The sequence below is a fragment of the Berkeleyomyces rouxiae genome (genome assembly GCF_048999995.1).
Source record: "Berkeleyomyces rouxiae strain 22BRR77 chromosome Unknown BrBRR77_ptg000002l, whole genome shotgun sequence".
Taxonomy (NCBI): Eukaryota; Fungi; Ascomycota; class Sordariomycetes; order Microascales; family Ceratocystidaceae; genus Berkeleyomyces; species Berkeleyomyces rouxiae.
The window spans coordinates 5371122-5386610 of NW_027396492.1; the positions used below are offsets into that span (position 1 = coordinate 5371122).

Sequence of the window (15489 nt, forward strand, 5' to 3'; positions counted from 1 at the left end):
ACCGGCATCATCCAGACCCTAGCCGAATAAAGCGCAACATCGCCAGAGCCAGAACTTGAGCTAAAAGATGACGAAGAGCCAACCGTGAATGTAGCTACTGACACCCAGAGGCAGAGAAGACGCAAAGCCAAAGCTAGGTATCGCCAAAGAAAATACATAAAAAAAAGACGGCCCCCAATCGAGAAACACGCCAGACAAAATCAGGTAACTACGGGGGTTAGCTCAACACAAGCAAAATGGCACCAGCAGCAGTTGCCTTGCAAATCTGACGAAAGCAGTAGCTAGGAAAGCTAGATTTGCCAACGGCAGGCTGTGCAATTGCCAAATCCAATATGACGGATGGGATATGAAAACCCGCACCTTCCTGCTGCATTTGTGCTTGCTCGTACTTTAGTCAGTTATAGATAGTTAGATCCCGCCCTTTTTTCTCCCGTCTCTCCGTCTTTTTTAATTTTTTCTTGATCTTGGCCTCACTGTCCAGGTATTGCCGCCATCATCCACGGCATTAACTATATCATCGTCATCTCTTTTTCCATTTAAATAGCCACCCATCGTTTCGTTGCCGGCACTGACTCCAGCTCTAATTTCTAATCAGCATCCACATTTGCAGCCCCCATTTCCCGCTCTGCCATCCGATACCAAAAAACCGCAGCTCGACTCTCTGCGCCCAGTCACACTTTGAAACAAGTGCTCAGAAACACTAGTTATCCAACCCAAATCCACCTCATACAGACAGATACACTCTCTCTATCTCTGGGCCGGCCGGCCATCGATATCCCCGCTGCGGCTTTCCTCGGCACCTTCATCTCGTGTCGCTGGCTGTTTATCTTTTGTCTTTCTTGAAAAGTTAGATTGTGAGTGACCAAGCCCCCTGCCTCTGTCTCTCGCTCCCAGCTTCGTCATCGGCCATGAATTAGAGACGCAGCTAGCAGGGAGTCGGCCAAAAACAAACAATACTCGAGGCCAAATGCACCGCTTGCTGGGGTTTATCGATGTTTGCATATCTTGTCTGCCCTTGGTGCTAAACATGCCGAATCCCTTGCTGGCTTGTGATCTTTTTTTAACCTTTGCCTTTCCTCACCTTTGACCTGCCACCCCCGTCCAATCTACTTTGCCATTGCTGCTTTATCCAGCTACTCTCGGACCGCTTGATGGCGCCTCGACTGACTTTCGAACCTGCAGGGCCCCAACCTTTTAGGGACTGCGACACCCTCCGCGGGCCTGTTCTCAACCTAGTTTTTTGACCCCCAAGACCTCGACGACGAGCTGTATTTGGGCAGCTCAAACAGCGCCCGTCTCAAGTCTTACACCAATCTCGACATCTACTTTTTCTTTCTTTTTTTTTTCATCACTCATTTTCAGCGGCCATAATGGGTACTGAATTACCCGCCGCAAATATGGCATCCGGGTCAAGATTACAGAAGCAACGCAAGAACTCAGCAGCAGCCGTGACTTCATGGAAGCAGTCGTTGGCCACCATTTACCAAAAACTTGTTCTCGAGACAATCTTGCGTCAGAAGCCGCTACTGCCGTCAAAAGATGGCCGCCACATTTCCATGAGAGGCTCTCCCGCAGACCTCACCGACGTGCGCCGCAATCGCCCATACATTACCAACTACATCCGGTCTAGTCGATACACTGTTTGGGACTTTCTTCCCAAGCAGATCGTTTTTCAGTTCAGCAAACTCGCCAACTTCTATTTCCTAATTATTGGTATCCTCCAAATGATACCGGGTCTCAGTACCGTCGGTCGATACACAACCATTATACCTTTACTTATTTTTGTCGCATTCAGTATGTTCAAAGAGGGTTACGATGACTACCACCGCTATCTTATGGACAAGGTTGAAAACCGCAGCGTTGCGCGAGTTTTGGGCTGGGAGGGCCGGAAGAAGAGACGCCACATCCGACTTAGCCGCGCCAAGTTCTCCACTAAGGATAACACCGACGACCATGTTGCCGTACTTTCCGGCCAACAACCTGAAATTCCACTCACTGAAGACTGGCACCGTGTTGCCTGGGAAAACATCAAAGTTGGCGACATAATCCGCCTCAAGCGTGATGACAGCGTTCCTGCTGATATTGTGCTCCTGCATGCTACTGGCCCCAATGGCATCGCCTACATCGAAACCATGGCTTTGGATGGTGAAACCAATTTGAAAAGCAAGCAAGCCTGCCCTTTGCTTGCTGAGCGCTGCAACTCCCTTGAAGGAATCCAGAACTGCGATGCCGAAATTGTCTCCGAAGATCCCAACGTCGATCTTTACAGCTACGATGGCCGTGTTACTGTTGATGGCGAGACATCTCCTCTCACTTTGAACAACATCGTCTTCCGTGGCTCCACCCTGCGCAACACCACCGAGGCTATTGGTCTCGTTGTCAACAGCGGCGAAGAGTGCAAGATTCGCATGAATGCTCACAAGCATGTTCGCACCAAGAAACCTGCTATTCAGGACCAGCTCAACTTTATTGTCATTATTCTTGTGATCATTGTCTGTCTCCTGACTGCAGGCCTCTCTATTGGCTACGTCGTATGGAAAAACGACACTGAATCTGACTCTTGGTACATTCGGAACTTTATTGGCAGTGTTCCAATGTCTCAGATTATTGTCGGCTATCTCATCATGTTCAACGTCCTTGTTCCCTTGTCGCTATATGTCAGCATGGAAATCATCAAGATTGGCCAGTATTATTTCATGAACGATATCGAGATGTATGACCCCATGACTGACACTCCTATGGTGGTCAACACAACTACTATTCTTGAGAACCTGGGCCAAGTCAACTACGTCTTCTCTGACAAGACTGGAACGCTAACTGAGAATTTGCTGCGTTTCCGAATGATGAGTGTTGCTGGCATGGCTTTTGTACACGACATGAATATGGATCGGGATGAGGCCCTTCGACAGGCCAAAATCGAAGCGAGACGTCAGGGCAAGATTCGAAATCCTTTGACCATCGACGATCCAGAGGCCGACGAGTCCAGCGGGCCAGATGTCATGCCTCTTGTTCGCGTTGATTCAGAGACGAGTAACAGACTTCGATCTCGGTCTCAGTTCAAACCTGTCCAGGGCCAAGCCGAGTTGAAGACCGAGGATCTATTGCTCTACATGAAGGCCCGGCCCGATACAGAATTTTCCCGCAAGGCCCGGCTTTTCCTAATGTCTCTTGCACTATGCCACACCTGTTTGCCAGAAACCAAGAACGGCGAAATTGTCTACCAGTCTGCTTCGCCTGATGAGCTTGCTCTCGTCGAGGCTGCCCAGGAGCTTGGCTTTGTCATGATTGATCGCCCCGCGCAGAAGATTACCCTCCAGTTCCCCGCGACCGACGGATCTCTGACAACTGAGTCGTACGAAGTCTTGGATGTCATTGAGTTTACCAGCAAGCGCAAGCGCATGTCAATTGTTGTTCGCATGCCTGACGGAAAGATTTGCGTGTTTTGTAAGGGTGCTGACAACGTCATCACCGAACGTCTTGCCAACAGTGAGCTTGCTCTTCAAAAGGCCCACGCTGCTGAGCGCCGTGCCCACGAACAGCGTAATATGCAGCGCAAGATAGCACACCGTGTCAGCACCGACGGTGGCAGAGATAGCTTCAGTGGTCGCATGTCATTCCAAAACCACCGGGAGCCTGTGACCGCTCGACAGTCTACGGAGAGTAACGTTTATCGTACCCCCCGCCAGGCCTTGGCCCATTCCGAGTCTGAATATCTTGATGGCATGGTCGACGAAAGAATTGCAGCAGATGACGATGCAATCCTGGACAAGGTCTTCAGCCACCTGCACGACTTTTCCACTGAAGGCCTTCGTACCCTAATGTTCGCTTATCGTTACCTTGAAGACAACGAATACCAGACTTGGAAGCAAAAGTTTCATGAAGCTTCGACCAGCCTAGAGAATCGCCAGGACAAAGTTGAGGAAGTCGGCGAGCTCATTGAACAGAATCTGGAGTTTGCTGGAGCTACAGCTATCGAAGACAAGCTCCAGGACGGTGTCCCCGAGACCATTGATAAACTTCGCCGAGCCAACATTCGGGTGTGGATGATTACCGGTGACAGACGCGAGACTGCCGTCAACATTGGCTTGTCAGCTCATGTTGCTCTGCCCTGGTCCAAGATGTTTAGTTTGAACAGCACGGGCTCAGGCGACCTGCGCAACACCATCGCCGGAGCCCTCGCTGACATCAAGAGCGGTATGATTGCCCACTCATGCGTGGTTATTGATGGCCACACCCTGAATGTTGTCAACGACGATGCCGCTTTGTGCGATGAGTTTTACGAACTTGCTGTCATGGCCAGTGCAGTGATTTGCTGCCGCACATCTCCTGTCCAAAAGGCCGGCATTGTTAAGCGCATCCGGGACCACGTGCCAGAGTCCATGACTCTTGCGATTGGAGATGGCGCCAACGACATTGGAATGATTCAAGCCTCAAACGTCGGTATTGGTATTTCGGGACGCGAGGGCCTTCAAGCTGCTCGCACTGCTGATTACTCCATTGCGCAGTTCCGGTTCCTGCAGCGTCTCCTGCTTGTTCACGGACGCTGGAACTACATGCGCACGGGCAAATACATTCTGGCAACGTTTTGGAAGGAGATTGCCTTTTTCCCCACGCAGGCATTCTATCAAGGTTACACTGGCTATTCTGGCACTTCCTTGTACGAGAACTGGACCTTGACAGTGTTCAACGTGCTGTTCACGTCGCTGCCGGTTATTGCTCTTGGAGTCCTCGATCGCGACTTGAAGGCAGAGACTCTGCTGGCGGTGCCCGAACTCTACTCGTACGGCCAGCAGAACAAGGCCTTCAATTTCCGCAAGTGGGCTGGGTGGATGTTTATGGGCATTTCCCAGTCAGCCGTGGTTTTCTTCTTCACGTACCTCCAGTATGACGGCCTGTTGTTTACGCAGGATACGTCGCTGTACGCCATGGGATCGGCCCCCTTCACTGCTATTGTGATTTTCATCAATTTTAAGCTTTTGTAAGTTTGGCTCCTGCAGACTGCGTCTACTCACGTTTGCAGATTGACTAACACTGGACTTTAGGGTTCTTGAGATGCATTCTAAGACGATACTCTCATGGGCTGTTTTCCTCCTTTCGAATGTGGCGTGGTGGCTGTGGATGATTATTCTTTGCTACCTAGGCTCAAACACCCTGAGAGAGTACCAGACATACCACACCTTTGTCGATAACTTTGGCCAGAAGCTGTCGTGGTGGGCCACGTTGCTGCTTATCCTCGTCGCTTTGATCATTACGGAGCTTGTTTCCGAAGCGCTTATCCGCGTCTACCTGCCCGAGGATATTGACTGGATGCAGCGCATCGAAAAGAACAACGAGGTGGACCGCGTCGTGGCTGACATTGAGGCTCAGTCGCGCATGGCGGAGGACCAGACGCTGGAGAAGCCGACGCGCGCCTATGCCATGATTGAGGAGGAGTCTGAGGATGCGGCGCGAGACTCGAGGGCTGACTCGGGACTCGGACAGCCGAGATCCACGTGATTTCCATGTGGCGTTTTTTCCTTTGCCTTTTTTTTTTTTTTCTTTCTGTGTATATTTTTTTTTGGGCGGGAGCCTGGAGTTTGGATTCGGGACTAGGTGCGCGTGTTTGACCATCTACTTTCTTGTGGGCGTTTCTTGTTTTCTACACTCTACGGTTATATTTTTGTTTTGGGATACCTATTTTGCGTTGATCTATGGCTACGCTCTTCACCTTTTTGTTTTACATTTTTTTTTTGTTTCAATACATCTGCTGACAAGTACAACCAACTATTCTTGTTTCTCCCGACCTTTTACACGAGTGCGCCTTGCAGCCAAGGCAGAGACAGAGACAGACAGCAGCCAAGCGTGGCTCCGAGGTATCGTCGTCGTCGTCGATCGATGGCGGCTGGAGTTTGTTATTCGCTGGTCTCAGCCACGCTGTGCCGCGTCAGGGTATGATTTGATTCCATCGATTAATTCAATCAACTCTTTTTTTTTTTTTTTTTTTGGAGGGTCCCTTTGGGCACAGGCTCAAGCGAGCCAAGTGCCAGGGCCCAAAGTCGGCAACTGCGCCAGCCCAAGATAGCAGCCGCGGGTGGGATGTGAAGGAAGGGCAAGGAACATAGTTAACACATGCCCAAGGGGGAAGGAAAGGGAGGGTTCAAGGGCTTTTGTGGACAAGGAGTTGTTTCCCTTTTTTTCTTCTTTGGAGTTCCCCTTCTTTGTTTGCGACTGCTGTAACTAACCGATTTGTCTTGTGCTTATGACAGAAAGAGTCGGGCGAACAAGGAAGGAAGGACAGGGTGGGTGGAATGTTGGTTGGTGGCCCCTCCTTCCTCCCCGCGCCTCTTGGACAAGGAAGGAAAGAACGAGAGAAAGATGGAAAGAAAGAAGGCCATGGCGTCATGCGCAAGACGAAACGGTAAAACATGGTCTTAAAAAAGAAGAATAAAAAAGCTCCAGCCAACCTTTCTGTAGTTAACTATATAGATACGTACTTATGAAGAGTGTTTCTCTTGTCCTGGTTGTTCCCTTTTCTTCTTTCTTTTCTAAAACAAATCAGGGAGCCACTGCCTCGTCTTGTCTTGCTTCTTTTCTTCCATTTCAGAATAACTAGTTAAACTCCACGGAACCCGCTGATAGCTGCCCTTGTTCGGACTTTCGACTACTCCCCTTGCCTTGTCTCCGCCCCGGCAGTTTTCCTTCACTTGGACCTGGCCTTTCTCGACGACGACGACGACGACATCTCTATAGACCCGCGACTCAAACACTCTTCTTTCTTTTTCTCAACCTCACCTTATCCCTCCCCGCCATGCCGTATCTCGACCACCCATACACCTCGCTCGCCGACGCCGACCACCTGCAGCTGCTCCGGCGCGGGCTCTCCGTCAACCACACGCAGGGCGTGACCCTCGGCATCATCGGCGCCTACGTCGTGGTCATTGCCATTCTGTGGAACGTGCCCTATATCCGCTGGGTGCTCTGGCCCTTCAAGATGCTCGTCATTGCCTTCCACGAGTTTGGCCACGCCTTTGCCTGCATCTGCACCGGCGGCCGCGTCAAGAGCATCGAGCTCGACCCCCATGAGGGCGGCGTCACCCGCATGCTCGGCGGCGCCCCCGCCATCACCCTGCCCGCCGGCTACCTCGGCTCGTCGCTAATTGGCGCCCTCTTGACCTTTTGCGGCTTCAATATTGTCGCGAGCAAGGTCGCCAGTTTGGTCCTGGCCGTGGCGTTTCTGTTGACTCTGTGGTGGGGCAAGCGCGACTGGCTGACCATCTTGACCGTTCTGTCGGCCGTTGGACTGTTGGTGGGCTGCTGGTTCATCAACCACGCCGAGGCGCTGCGTTTTGTAGTCGTGAGTTTTCTTTGATCCCCCGCCCTCCGCCCCCATTTCTGCAGTCTAGATCGCCACTTGCGCTGTATATACTAACCTTCTTCTTATCTCGGCAGCTCTTTATCGGCGTCATGTCGTCTCTTTACAGCGTGTGGGATATCTGCGACGACCTGATTTTGCGCAAAGTAAATGAGTCTGATGCCAGCGTATTTGCCCACCGCTACGGCGGCTCTTCGCGCGCCTGGGGCCTGATCTGGAGTCTGGTCTCTCTGCTGTTTATGATTGGCGGTATTCTTGCAGGCATTGCCGCGTTCCCGCAAACGTTTGCCGAGCAGAAGCAAGACGCTGACAAGTTTTTACCAACACTGAAGTATTAAGGACGCTAGAGAAGGGGGGGGGGACGATAAAAGTTTATGATACCAGCCTTTGATTGGAAACGGGGCATAAGATTTATAGAAGCTCATCATCTACAGCAGAGGATAATAATAACGAACTTATGAGATGCTAATGGCGCTGTAGGACAAAATGTGACCATGGGCCGCTCCATGTAGGTACCTAAGACGTTGCAAGCCGCAAATCAGTCTTCTGCCCTTTAGCCTCCCTGTTATTGGTGGGCGCGTGGCAACCGGCAGCCGGCTTTGTTCCGTCGGTCTTCATGGTATGTGCACTAGCAGTGGCAGCGGCAGCGGCATCTGCATCTCTCTTCTTCTTGGACTTCTTTTTCCTCTCGCGCTGCTTCTTCGCCCTTCCACTGGCCGATTTCGTTCCCTTGTGGGCCGCCTCCTTCGCTGTGCCGGGTGTCTGTGCACACCCGATTCCGAGTTCCTAGAGACTCGTTTCCAACTGAGACATCCGGAGAGCCTTTAGCTGTGCTGCAAACTCCTTGTTGACCCATTCCCAGTAACTCGTCCATTTGGCGCCGCCAACTTCACCCTTGGACGACTGCACCTTTTCCGCTAGAATAATGGTGACACGCAAGACACTCGAGCTGGTCTCGCCCTGTTTTTCAATTTCCTGCTTCACAGCGCCTTCTTTGACCTTCACCGACAGAGCTTTCTTGAACATCTCGGCAATAGAGTCCAGACGACGCGTCGTTTCCTCGGGAGCAATCGAGGCAAGCTTGATAATCATCAAATTACATAGAGACTGGATCCCGAGATCGTCATCAAGCCCACCAATGACACGCTCATAAAAGGTTGATAGGTCAATGCGGCTAAAGGCAATGTCTAGCAGAGCGTACAAAGTTTCGTACGCGCTCTTGCGGACCTCCAAACCATCATCCACCTTGTGTTTAAAGGGACCCATCATGATCTCTCTTACAAGCTGAGGCTTGACTTTAGACTCTTCAATGATAAAAGGCATGAGATCGGCCAAACGAGGGAGAATAATCGCCGGCCTGTTCTGTGCTGCCGAGGTCAATGTCATCATACCTAGACGTCTGTTATCCATGTCAGACTCCTTAAGCATTACAAGAAGCATTGATACAAGCGAGTTTCTGAGCCCAACATTGAATGATTCATTGGATTCAGGAAGGGTATAGCGAATCGCCTGGATGGCCAGACCACGGATCATGGTGGTTCTATGATCAAGAAGTTCCTGTAAAAAAACGAAATTAGTATGTGTCCGGGCAGCCACCGGAGTCTCATATTCTACACTTACCTGTAGCTTGGGCATAAAAAAGGCAGGGTCAAGGACGACAAGACGGCCAAGGCACTCCGCAATGACCACGCGGTTTTCCACATTTGAGTTAATGGCCGTCAGCAGATGCGCCCAGGTTGACTGCAGATGCGGAGCTAGGGCGAAACTCGTATTTTGAAGCATCTCCTTGAGTGACTGCAGAAGCAAATACTGCATGTTGCCCGCTGTATCGAGTTTCTCTAGAATCAGGGGAAGATACTTGTTGATATTTCCAGACCCAGCACGGCCCAGAGCCAAAGCAGCAGCCAACGAGGCACGATCAAAAGTAGGGCGAAATTGCCCAAGGAAGATGTTGGGGTCCAAAGGAGATTTTTCTCCGAGCTGCTTGCCGGCTTCACCCAACACAGCCAAGGCCAAGGCAATCCGAGTATCCTCACCTTCAGGCTTTAGTTCGGCAATAAAGGCATCAAGACTGACTTCGGTGGATCCGCCACCAGCGACCAGCAGGTTTCCAATGATGCGGCCGTACACGGTACTATCAGCAGCGCTCTGCGCATTAGCTAATAACTGGCGCATCAGAGCAGCACCGCAGCCGCTCTTTCCAATGTTTGATACCAGTGTCAATAGAGGCTCCAGTGCAATAGTAGCTGACCGCGTGTTCAGCATCACTACAATGGCGTTGGACACCTCATCGCTAGCCACTAGTTTCGGCTCCTGCTGGACTAGTGAGGCCCAGATCCACAGCGCCGAGGTAACCATGTATGCATCGTCTGAGTCTACCACGGGGATCAGAAGCGTTACAACTTTATGCACAGTCTCAGGCTCAACTTGGCCAATAGAAGCCGCCGCTAGATGTCTGAGTGCCTGAATGCTGGCACTGCGGACAATGCGCTTAGATTTGTCAACGCTGTTAACCAACTCCAACATAACGGTTTGAATCCACTGTTTTTCAAGCTGCTCTGAGCTGCTGCTGAAAGTTGCAATCTCTTCAATGGCCTGGATGGAAGCCAGTTTTGTGCTCTCTGTACTTAGGCGATTCTGAATCAATTGCAGCGCATTGTGTCGTCGATCCTCAGATAAAAGCCTAGTCAACTGGGGAACCAGTGTTCTTGACACAATCACTCCCAAGGCGTGAATCGAGCGTTGTCGGACTTCAGTATCGACCTTGCTGTTGGCAGGCTCTACACGGGAGTATATCACATCGAACAGGGACTCAAGTCCAAGGCCTGGCGTGGCCAAGGGCGATTTAGTAGTGACGAAAGACTTTACAAGCTCTTCAGCAGTAAGAATGGCCTCACTAGATATCTTGTAAAACTTGTCTCCGATCGTGGACACTAGGGTCAAAACGATGCTCTCGACCTGGGTCTCGAGGATTGACGACCGGAACTTGCAAATATCGCGGATTAGAATGAGAGCAGACATTTTGAGAGTGGTCTGCGTAGCTGAAGCTGTTCCAGACGCAGCTGCCATGGACGCTGTCATGTTCGAGGCTGAAGTATTGATGCAATTCAAAGCAGCAAGAAGAACAGGGCTGAAGGTTTCGTCAATGTCGTTACGCTGGGCCTTGACTAAGGCGTCCAAAAGATTGATAGCAGCCTGGTTGGCCGGGATGAGTTTTCCCTTGAGAATCTTCAAAGACTCTTTGACAATGTTGGGCGAGAGACGAGCCAGTTCGGTACGAACACCCTGGATCGGAGCCAGCGAAATGACAGGGGAAACGGTGGTTTCCAAGTTGCTGCTTTGTCTTCTTCTCTTGCGACTAATAGCGGGCACAACTTCCGACTCGGACTCTGCCAAATCCAACTGACCAGTGTGAAACAGACTCTCTTCGGTCTTGCGGATGAGGAGAGAAAGAGTCGAAATGACTTCCAGGCGTACGCTCTCATCTCTGTCGCCAAAGCGCTTTACCAGAGCCGGAGCGATACGGCTGTAGGGAACCCCAGTTTCTAGTAGATCGGCTCCTCCGCGGGTCGATATTAAAGTCTGAAGGACCTTGACAGCTCCCCGACGCACTTTCCAGCTGGTATCGTCATCATCACCGAAATCATCATCACCAAATTCATCATCCTCATCGTCATCATCATCATCTTGTTCATCATCTTCCATCTCCTCATCGTCATCAACGGCGTAGTTTGGATCAAATGATACGAATCGAAGTCCCGCAGCGACAGATTCTTCAGTGTAGGGCTTCATGTCCTGCGGGCAGGCCGAAACAAAACTGTCCAAGGCCGAAAGTGCCGATTCGCGGATATCTTCGAATTCAGCATTACCGTTGTCGCCGTTTGACAAAAGCTCCATGTGAGTATCGAGTTCTTCCTGGTCGAGAGCCTGAAAGATTGGAGGGATGAGCTGTGAAGTAAAGGCCCCAACGCGTTGGGGATTCGACCGAGCCATAGAGCCAGCTATGGAAATATATAGTCGTCTAATTAGCGGACTAGCCGCATTGTTTTTAAGGGGTTGTGTGATGCGGTTCACAAGGTCTTCCAGGGCGCTGTCGTTAATGTAAACCGTGATCAGAGAAACTGCCACTACAGCTCTCTTGCGAACAGCAGATGTCGACTTGGGGTTGCTCAAGCATGCGAGAAGAGTGCCCAGAAGCAGCTCAATCTCGACTTTGGTCAAGCAGGGGCCCATACAGCGGACAACTTCAATAAGCACGTCCAGCTTTTCAGGAACATCATTGACGTTTTCGAGTAGATCTTCAGCCTGGGTAGAGGCGTAATCAGTAGGCGGGCGCAGTTCGGGACTGATAAGACGAGCAACGACAAATCTGCTCATGGCTATCATAACGGGCGACGTCCCGTGGGTATCGCCCATAGTAGAGCCGGGCGGCGAGGGCCGAGGAAGTGCCATGATAACATTGCGGAGAGCAAGTGACGGCAGAGAGTCATCAATGTGGTTTGTAAGCTTGAGCATGACTAGTTTGTCAAGTAGAGGACCGACAAGTGACGATGGAATTTTGGAGGCAACAGGGCCAAGGCTAGATTGAGAAACAGCAAAACAGTCAGTCACAGGGTCTATAGAGTTCTGGATTAACAGGTCGAGCCGGGCACCGACCATTTCACGGCCAGATTTTGAACTTCGCCATTCTGGTCGTCCAACGCCTTTACCAAGGCATCGATAGTCCTCGATGATGTGTTGAAGTCGTGATAAAGGATGTCTGTTTTCGCCACTGACAAGACCTGCATCAAGTCGGTCAGGGCCATGAAGCGAAAGTCGGGATCATTGTCTTTAAGCTTGAGAAGCAGCTGCGATACTGAAGCCGTGGTGGGTGGAAGACTTGACATTATGGCTAGCAGCGAGGCTGCGGTCTCGATAGTTGATAAGCGACGAGGGGTGGATGGGAGGCTCAGAAGAAACCTTGTATTTTTTGCGGCGATGATTGTTGAACTTGGTCGAGTTGAACGGGAAAGACAAGGCCTAGCACGCTAACAAGAAAATATAACTGTGAGGAAGAGTTTTAGGAGGGCAGGCTCTTCAAGGCAAGAGGGAGAAGTACATATGCAATTATTCCCAGACATTCATCACAGGCAGGAGCTCGCCATCTAGTGCGAACAGATGGTGGGGGTGGGGTACCTGCCTAGTAAATCAAAGCTTCAACCAACTAAATGTTTGGTTTGGGGGGAGCTTGGAGCTCGTCTGGCTGCAAGGAGCTTTCTCGGCTAAATTGAGTTAGTTTCGTAGTGCAGCACATTATTAACTATGCGATATATGTTCATTAGGGTTGCATGTTTCTACTCAAGGGTCCACAGCTGTCATCGCTATTTCGTTATAGGGTTGGCTCTAGGACTTGAGGGACCTAGCAAAGAGAGCGATTGATTTGCATGTGATACTTGCTAGCAATAAGCGCGCCGCGTAATCAGGGACTTCGGCTTCGGCGGCGTCGGCTTTGTGAGCGGTCCCGGCGATCACGGTCGCGATCCCGATCCCTATCTCGATCGCGATCACGGTCCCGGTCTCTATCTCGGTCCCGGTCGCGATCCCGGTCACGGCGAGACGATATACTGGGGTCTCTGCGTGTGTGTCCGCCGCGATCTCGGTCACGATCTCGGTCGCGGTCACGATCTCGGTCGCGGTCACGATGCACTCGCGATCTGTCACGGTCCCAGTCTCGATCACGGTCTCTGCGATCTCTAGCACGATCTCGTGACCTGTCACGGTCACGGTCACGATCGCGATCGCGATCCCTCTCTCTGTCTCGGGTTCTATCTCTATCTCTGTCCCGGTCTCTGTCCCGGTCTCTGTCCCGGTCTCTGTCCCGGTCTCTGTCTCGGATATCTCGGACGTCTCTGGTGGCTCTTTCCCGTTCATAGTCTCGCCCCTTATCCCTATCTCTATCTCTTTCTCTATTGCGGCTGCGACTGCGTGCTTTTGCAGACTTGCCTGGCTCATATCTCTTGGCGTCCAAATCGCGTCCAGCAGGTACATAGCGATCATGGTCGTCGGTGGGTCTCGGACGGGACACATCGGCAGTCCTTTCCGTTCTCCGGGCATCCACTACAGTGGGGGGGTTGGTTTTCGCTCCGCGTTGCGCCGCCAGATATGCTTTTGCTTCTCGTTCGCGCTTACGCACCTCTTCCTGCTTCCAGGCCTCACGCTGCTCCTTGTCTAGCCCTGGCGGCGGCGCAACCGCCGTACTCGGGGATGATGAGCGGCTGCGCCTGCCTGAGCGTGCGCGGATGGTACTGCGGTCCCAGTGGGTTTTGCTGGGAGACCTGCGGCGACGCGAGAGCGACCTTTCGGAGACAGCTAAGCGGCGGGGAGATGACTGGCGGGTTCGGCTGCGTCCGGATCTGTCGCCAAGGTGGGCGGACCGGATAGGTGATTGTCGTGGGGGAGTTGCTCGTCGACGATCACGCGACCGAGCTCTGTCCCCACCACGTTCGTCTCTTCGGTCAGCCCTGTCGCGTGATCTGCTTTTTGGACGGCGGTGTGTCAAGGCTGGAGACTGGCGTGGACGGCTCCGGTCACGGCGAGGTGAGTAGGCAGGCCGGGCACGGTGCCGATCGTCATCGCGGCCTCTTTCGCCATCTCGTGATCGGGTATAGCGGTCACTTCTGTCACAATCTCTGTCATTGCGTTCTTTGTCGCGGTCCCTGTCTCTCTCTCTATCAGGGCCTCTTGAGCGGGATCTACTATTGCGGCGAGTAGCGGCCACCGGCTTTGAGGTATCCGCTTCAGCAGGAACGTCCACAGCCTCGATGTTGTCCCTGTTAGGTTTGGAGTTGGTTGTTTTACTAGACTCGGGGGGTTTGCCAACTTCACGTTTTAGAGGGAGAATAGCAGAGGCAGGCTTGGCTTTCCTAGGAGGTGGCGCAAGGGCTTCGTCAATCTCGACCTCGGGCTGCTTTTCGTCTCGCTTGCTTTCGCGTAAGAGGTTCGCAAGGGCTTCCCGCTCAAGCCGCTCATGGTCTTCTTTTGTAAGATTTTTCCTTGCGCGCTCCTGTTCCTCTTCTCTTTCACGGCGCCGCCGTTCTCTAGACCGGTCACGCTCCGACGAAGTGCGACGGGCACGATCCCGCGACCTATCTCTCCATCTATCTCGCGAGCGGTCACGAGAACGGTCTCTCCGATCCCTGTCACGGGATCGCGATCTCGGCGGCCTGTCTCTTTCGCGTTCTCGGTCACGAGCGTCTCGCTCAGCGCGCTCCTTTTGGCGAGCCTTGTCGCGCTCTTCGCGCTGGCGCTCACGTTCCAACCGCCGGGCATCCCGCTCTTTCTTGCGCTGTTCTTCGGCTGCTTCAAGCTCAGCGTCGCGTTTGCGTCTCTCTTCGCGAAGAACCCGCTTGCGCTCCTCTTCCTCGGCCTGCTCTTTTGCGCGGATCGCCTCGCGGACGCGGGCGCGCTCTGCCTGCCGGGCATTGATTTCAGCGGCGTATGCTTCGTCAGACTTGGAGCCTAGAATGCGCTCTATCTCTGCCTGCTCAGCTCCGACTTCTGCTTGTCTAATCTCGCGAATCTGTCGTTCAATAGCATCGACGTCGATGAGCTTGGCAATCACTTCCTCGGCCGTTTGGTACACGCCGGAACGCTCCAAGGCACCATCAATAAGTACTGCTGCTTTGCTCGGCTCAATGGACAGTAGCTGGGAAGGGTTTCGTTCGAGCTCTCGTTCGGCGACTTCGAGGATGGATTTCGTCACTTGCGCTTCGTAGTCCTATGCGATAATGGTTAAACATGGGCTAGGAGTGCAATGTGTTCACAGGAGCAACGTACACTGGCTTGGAAGCTTTCCCAGACTTGCTTGCGAATATCGTCATAGCCACCCTTCTTTTTGAAGGTAGTGGCCAGGTGCTCTATAGCGCCGCGAGTCGCAGAGGGCAGAGGAAGATCGGAAGCCTTGTATGACCGGATCGGAAGCGTTGTCGTGCCGTAGGGCATTTTGGCCGAGGCGTCTTCGTCTTTCGCCATGGCTGGGCGGTATGGCGTGGGATGTTGAGATTCACAATGTGAGTGTTTGGACTTGTAGAACCATGTTAGGAGTCGTCTAGGCGAAGTTTAGTCGGAGATGTTGGCGGCTAGACCGGCTGAACGTCGGT

At 52.3% G+C, this 15489-nt stretch overlaps 4 protein-coding genes across 4 annotated transcripts; 2 read left to right on the forward strand and 2 right to left on the reverse strand.

Moving 5' to 3' along the window:
* Window positions 1-1370: 1370 nt before the first annotated feature.
* On the forward strand, window positions 1371-5496 carry BROUX77_003050 (uncharacterized protein; the record flags this gene model as incomplete). The annotated part of the gene is made up of 2 exons (XM_073747659.1): window positions 1371-4978; window positions 5043-5496. 2 exons carry the CDS (start codon window positions 1371-1373, stop codon window positions 5494-5496), a joined length of 4062 nt encoding a protein of 1353 aa, XP_073608132.1.
* A 1291-nt stretch (window positions 5497-6787) lies between these two features.
* On the forward strand, window positions 6788-7689 carry BROUX77_003051 (uncharacterized protein; the record flags this gene model as incomplete). The annotated part of the gene is made up of 2 exons (XM_073747660.1): window positions 6788-7333; window positions 7429-7689. The coding sequence occupies 2 exons, from the start codon at window positions 6788-6790 to the stop codon at window positions 7687-7689; spliced, it is 807 nt and encodes a 268-aa protein (XP_073608133.1).
* Window positions 7690-8137: 448 nt separating this feature from the next.
* BROUX77_003052 (uncharacterized protein) lies at window positions 8138-12237 on the reverse strand (the record flags this gene model as incomplete). Its single annotated transcript, XM_073747661.1, has 3 exons — window positions 8138-8908; window positions 8972-11930; window positions 12008-12237. The coding sequence occupies 3 exons, from the start codon at window positions 12235-12237 to the stop codon at window positions 8138-8140; spliced, it is 3960 nt and encodes a 1319-aa protein (XP_073608134.1).
* A 572-nt stretch (window positions 12238-12809) lies between these two features.
* On the reverse strand, window positions 12810-15361 carry BROUX77_003053 (uncharacterized protein; the record flags this gene model as incomplete). Its single annotated transcript, XM_073747662.1, has 2 exons — window positions 12810-15107; window positions 15167-15361. The coding sequence occupies 2 exons, from the start codon at window positions 15359-15361 to the stop codon at window positions 12810-12812; spliced, it is 2493 nt and encodes an 830-aa protein (XP_073608135.1).
* Window positions 15362-15489: the final 128 nt, after the last annotated feature.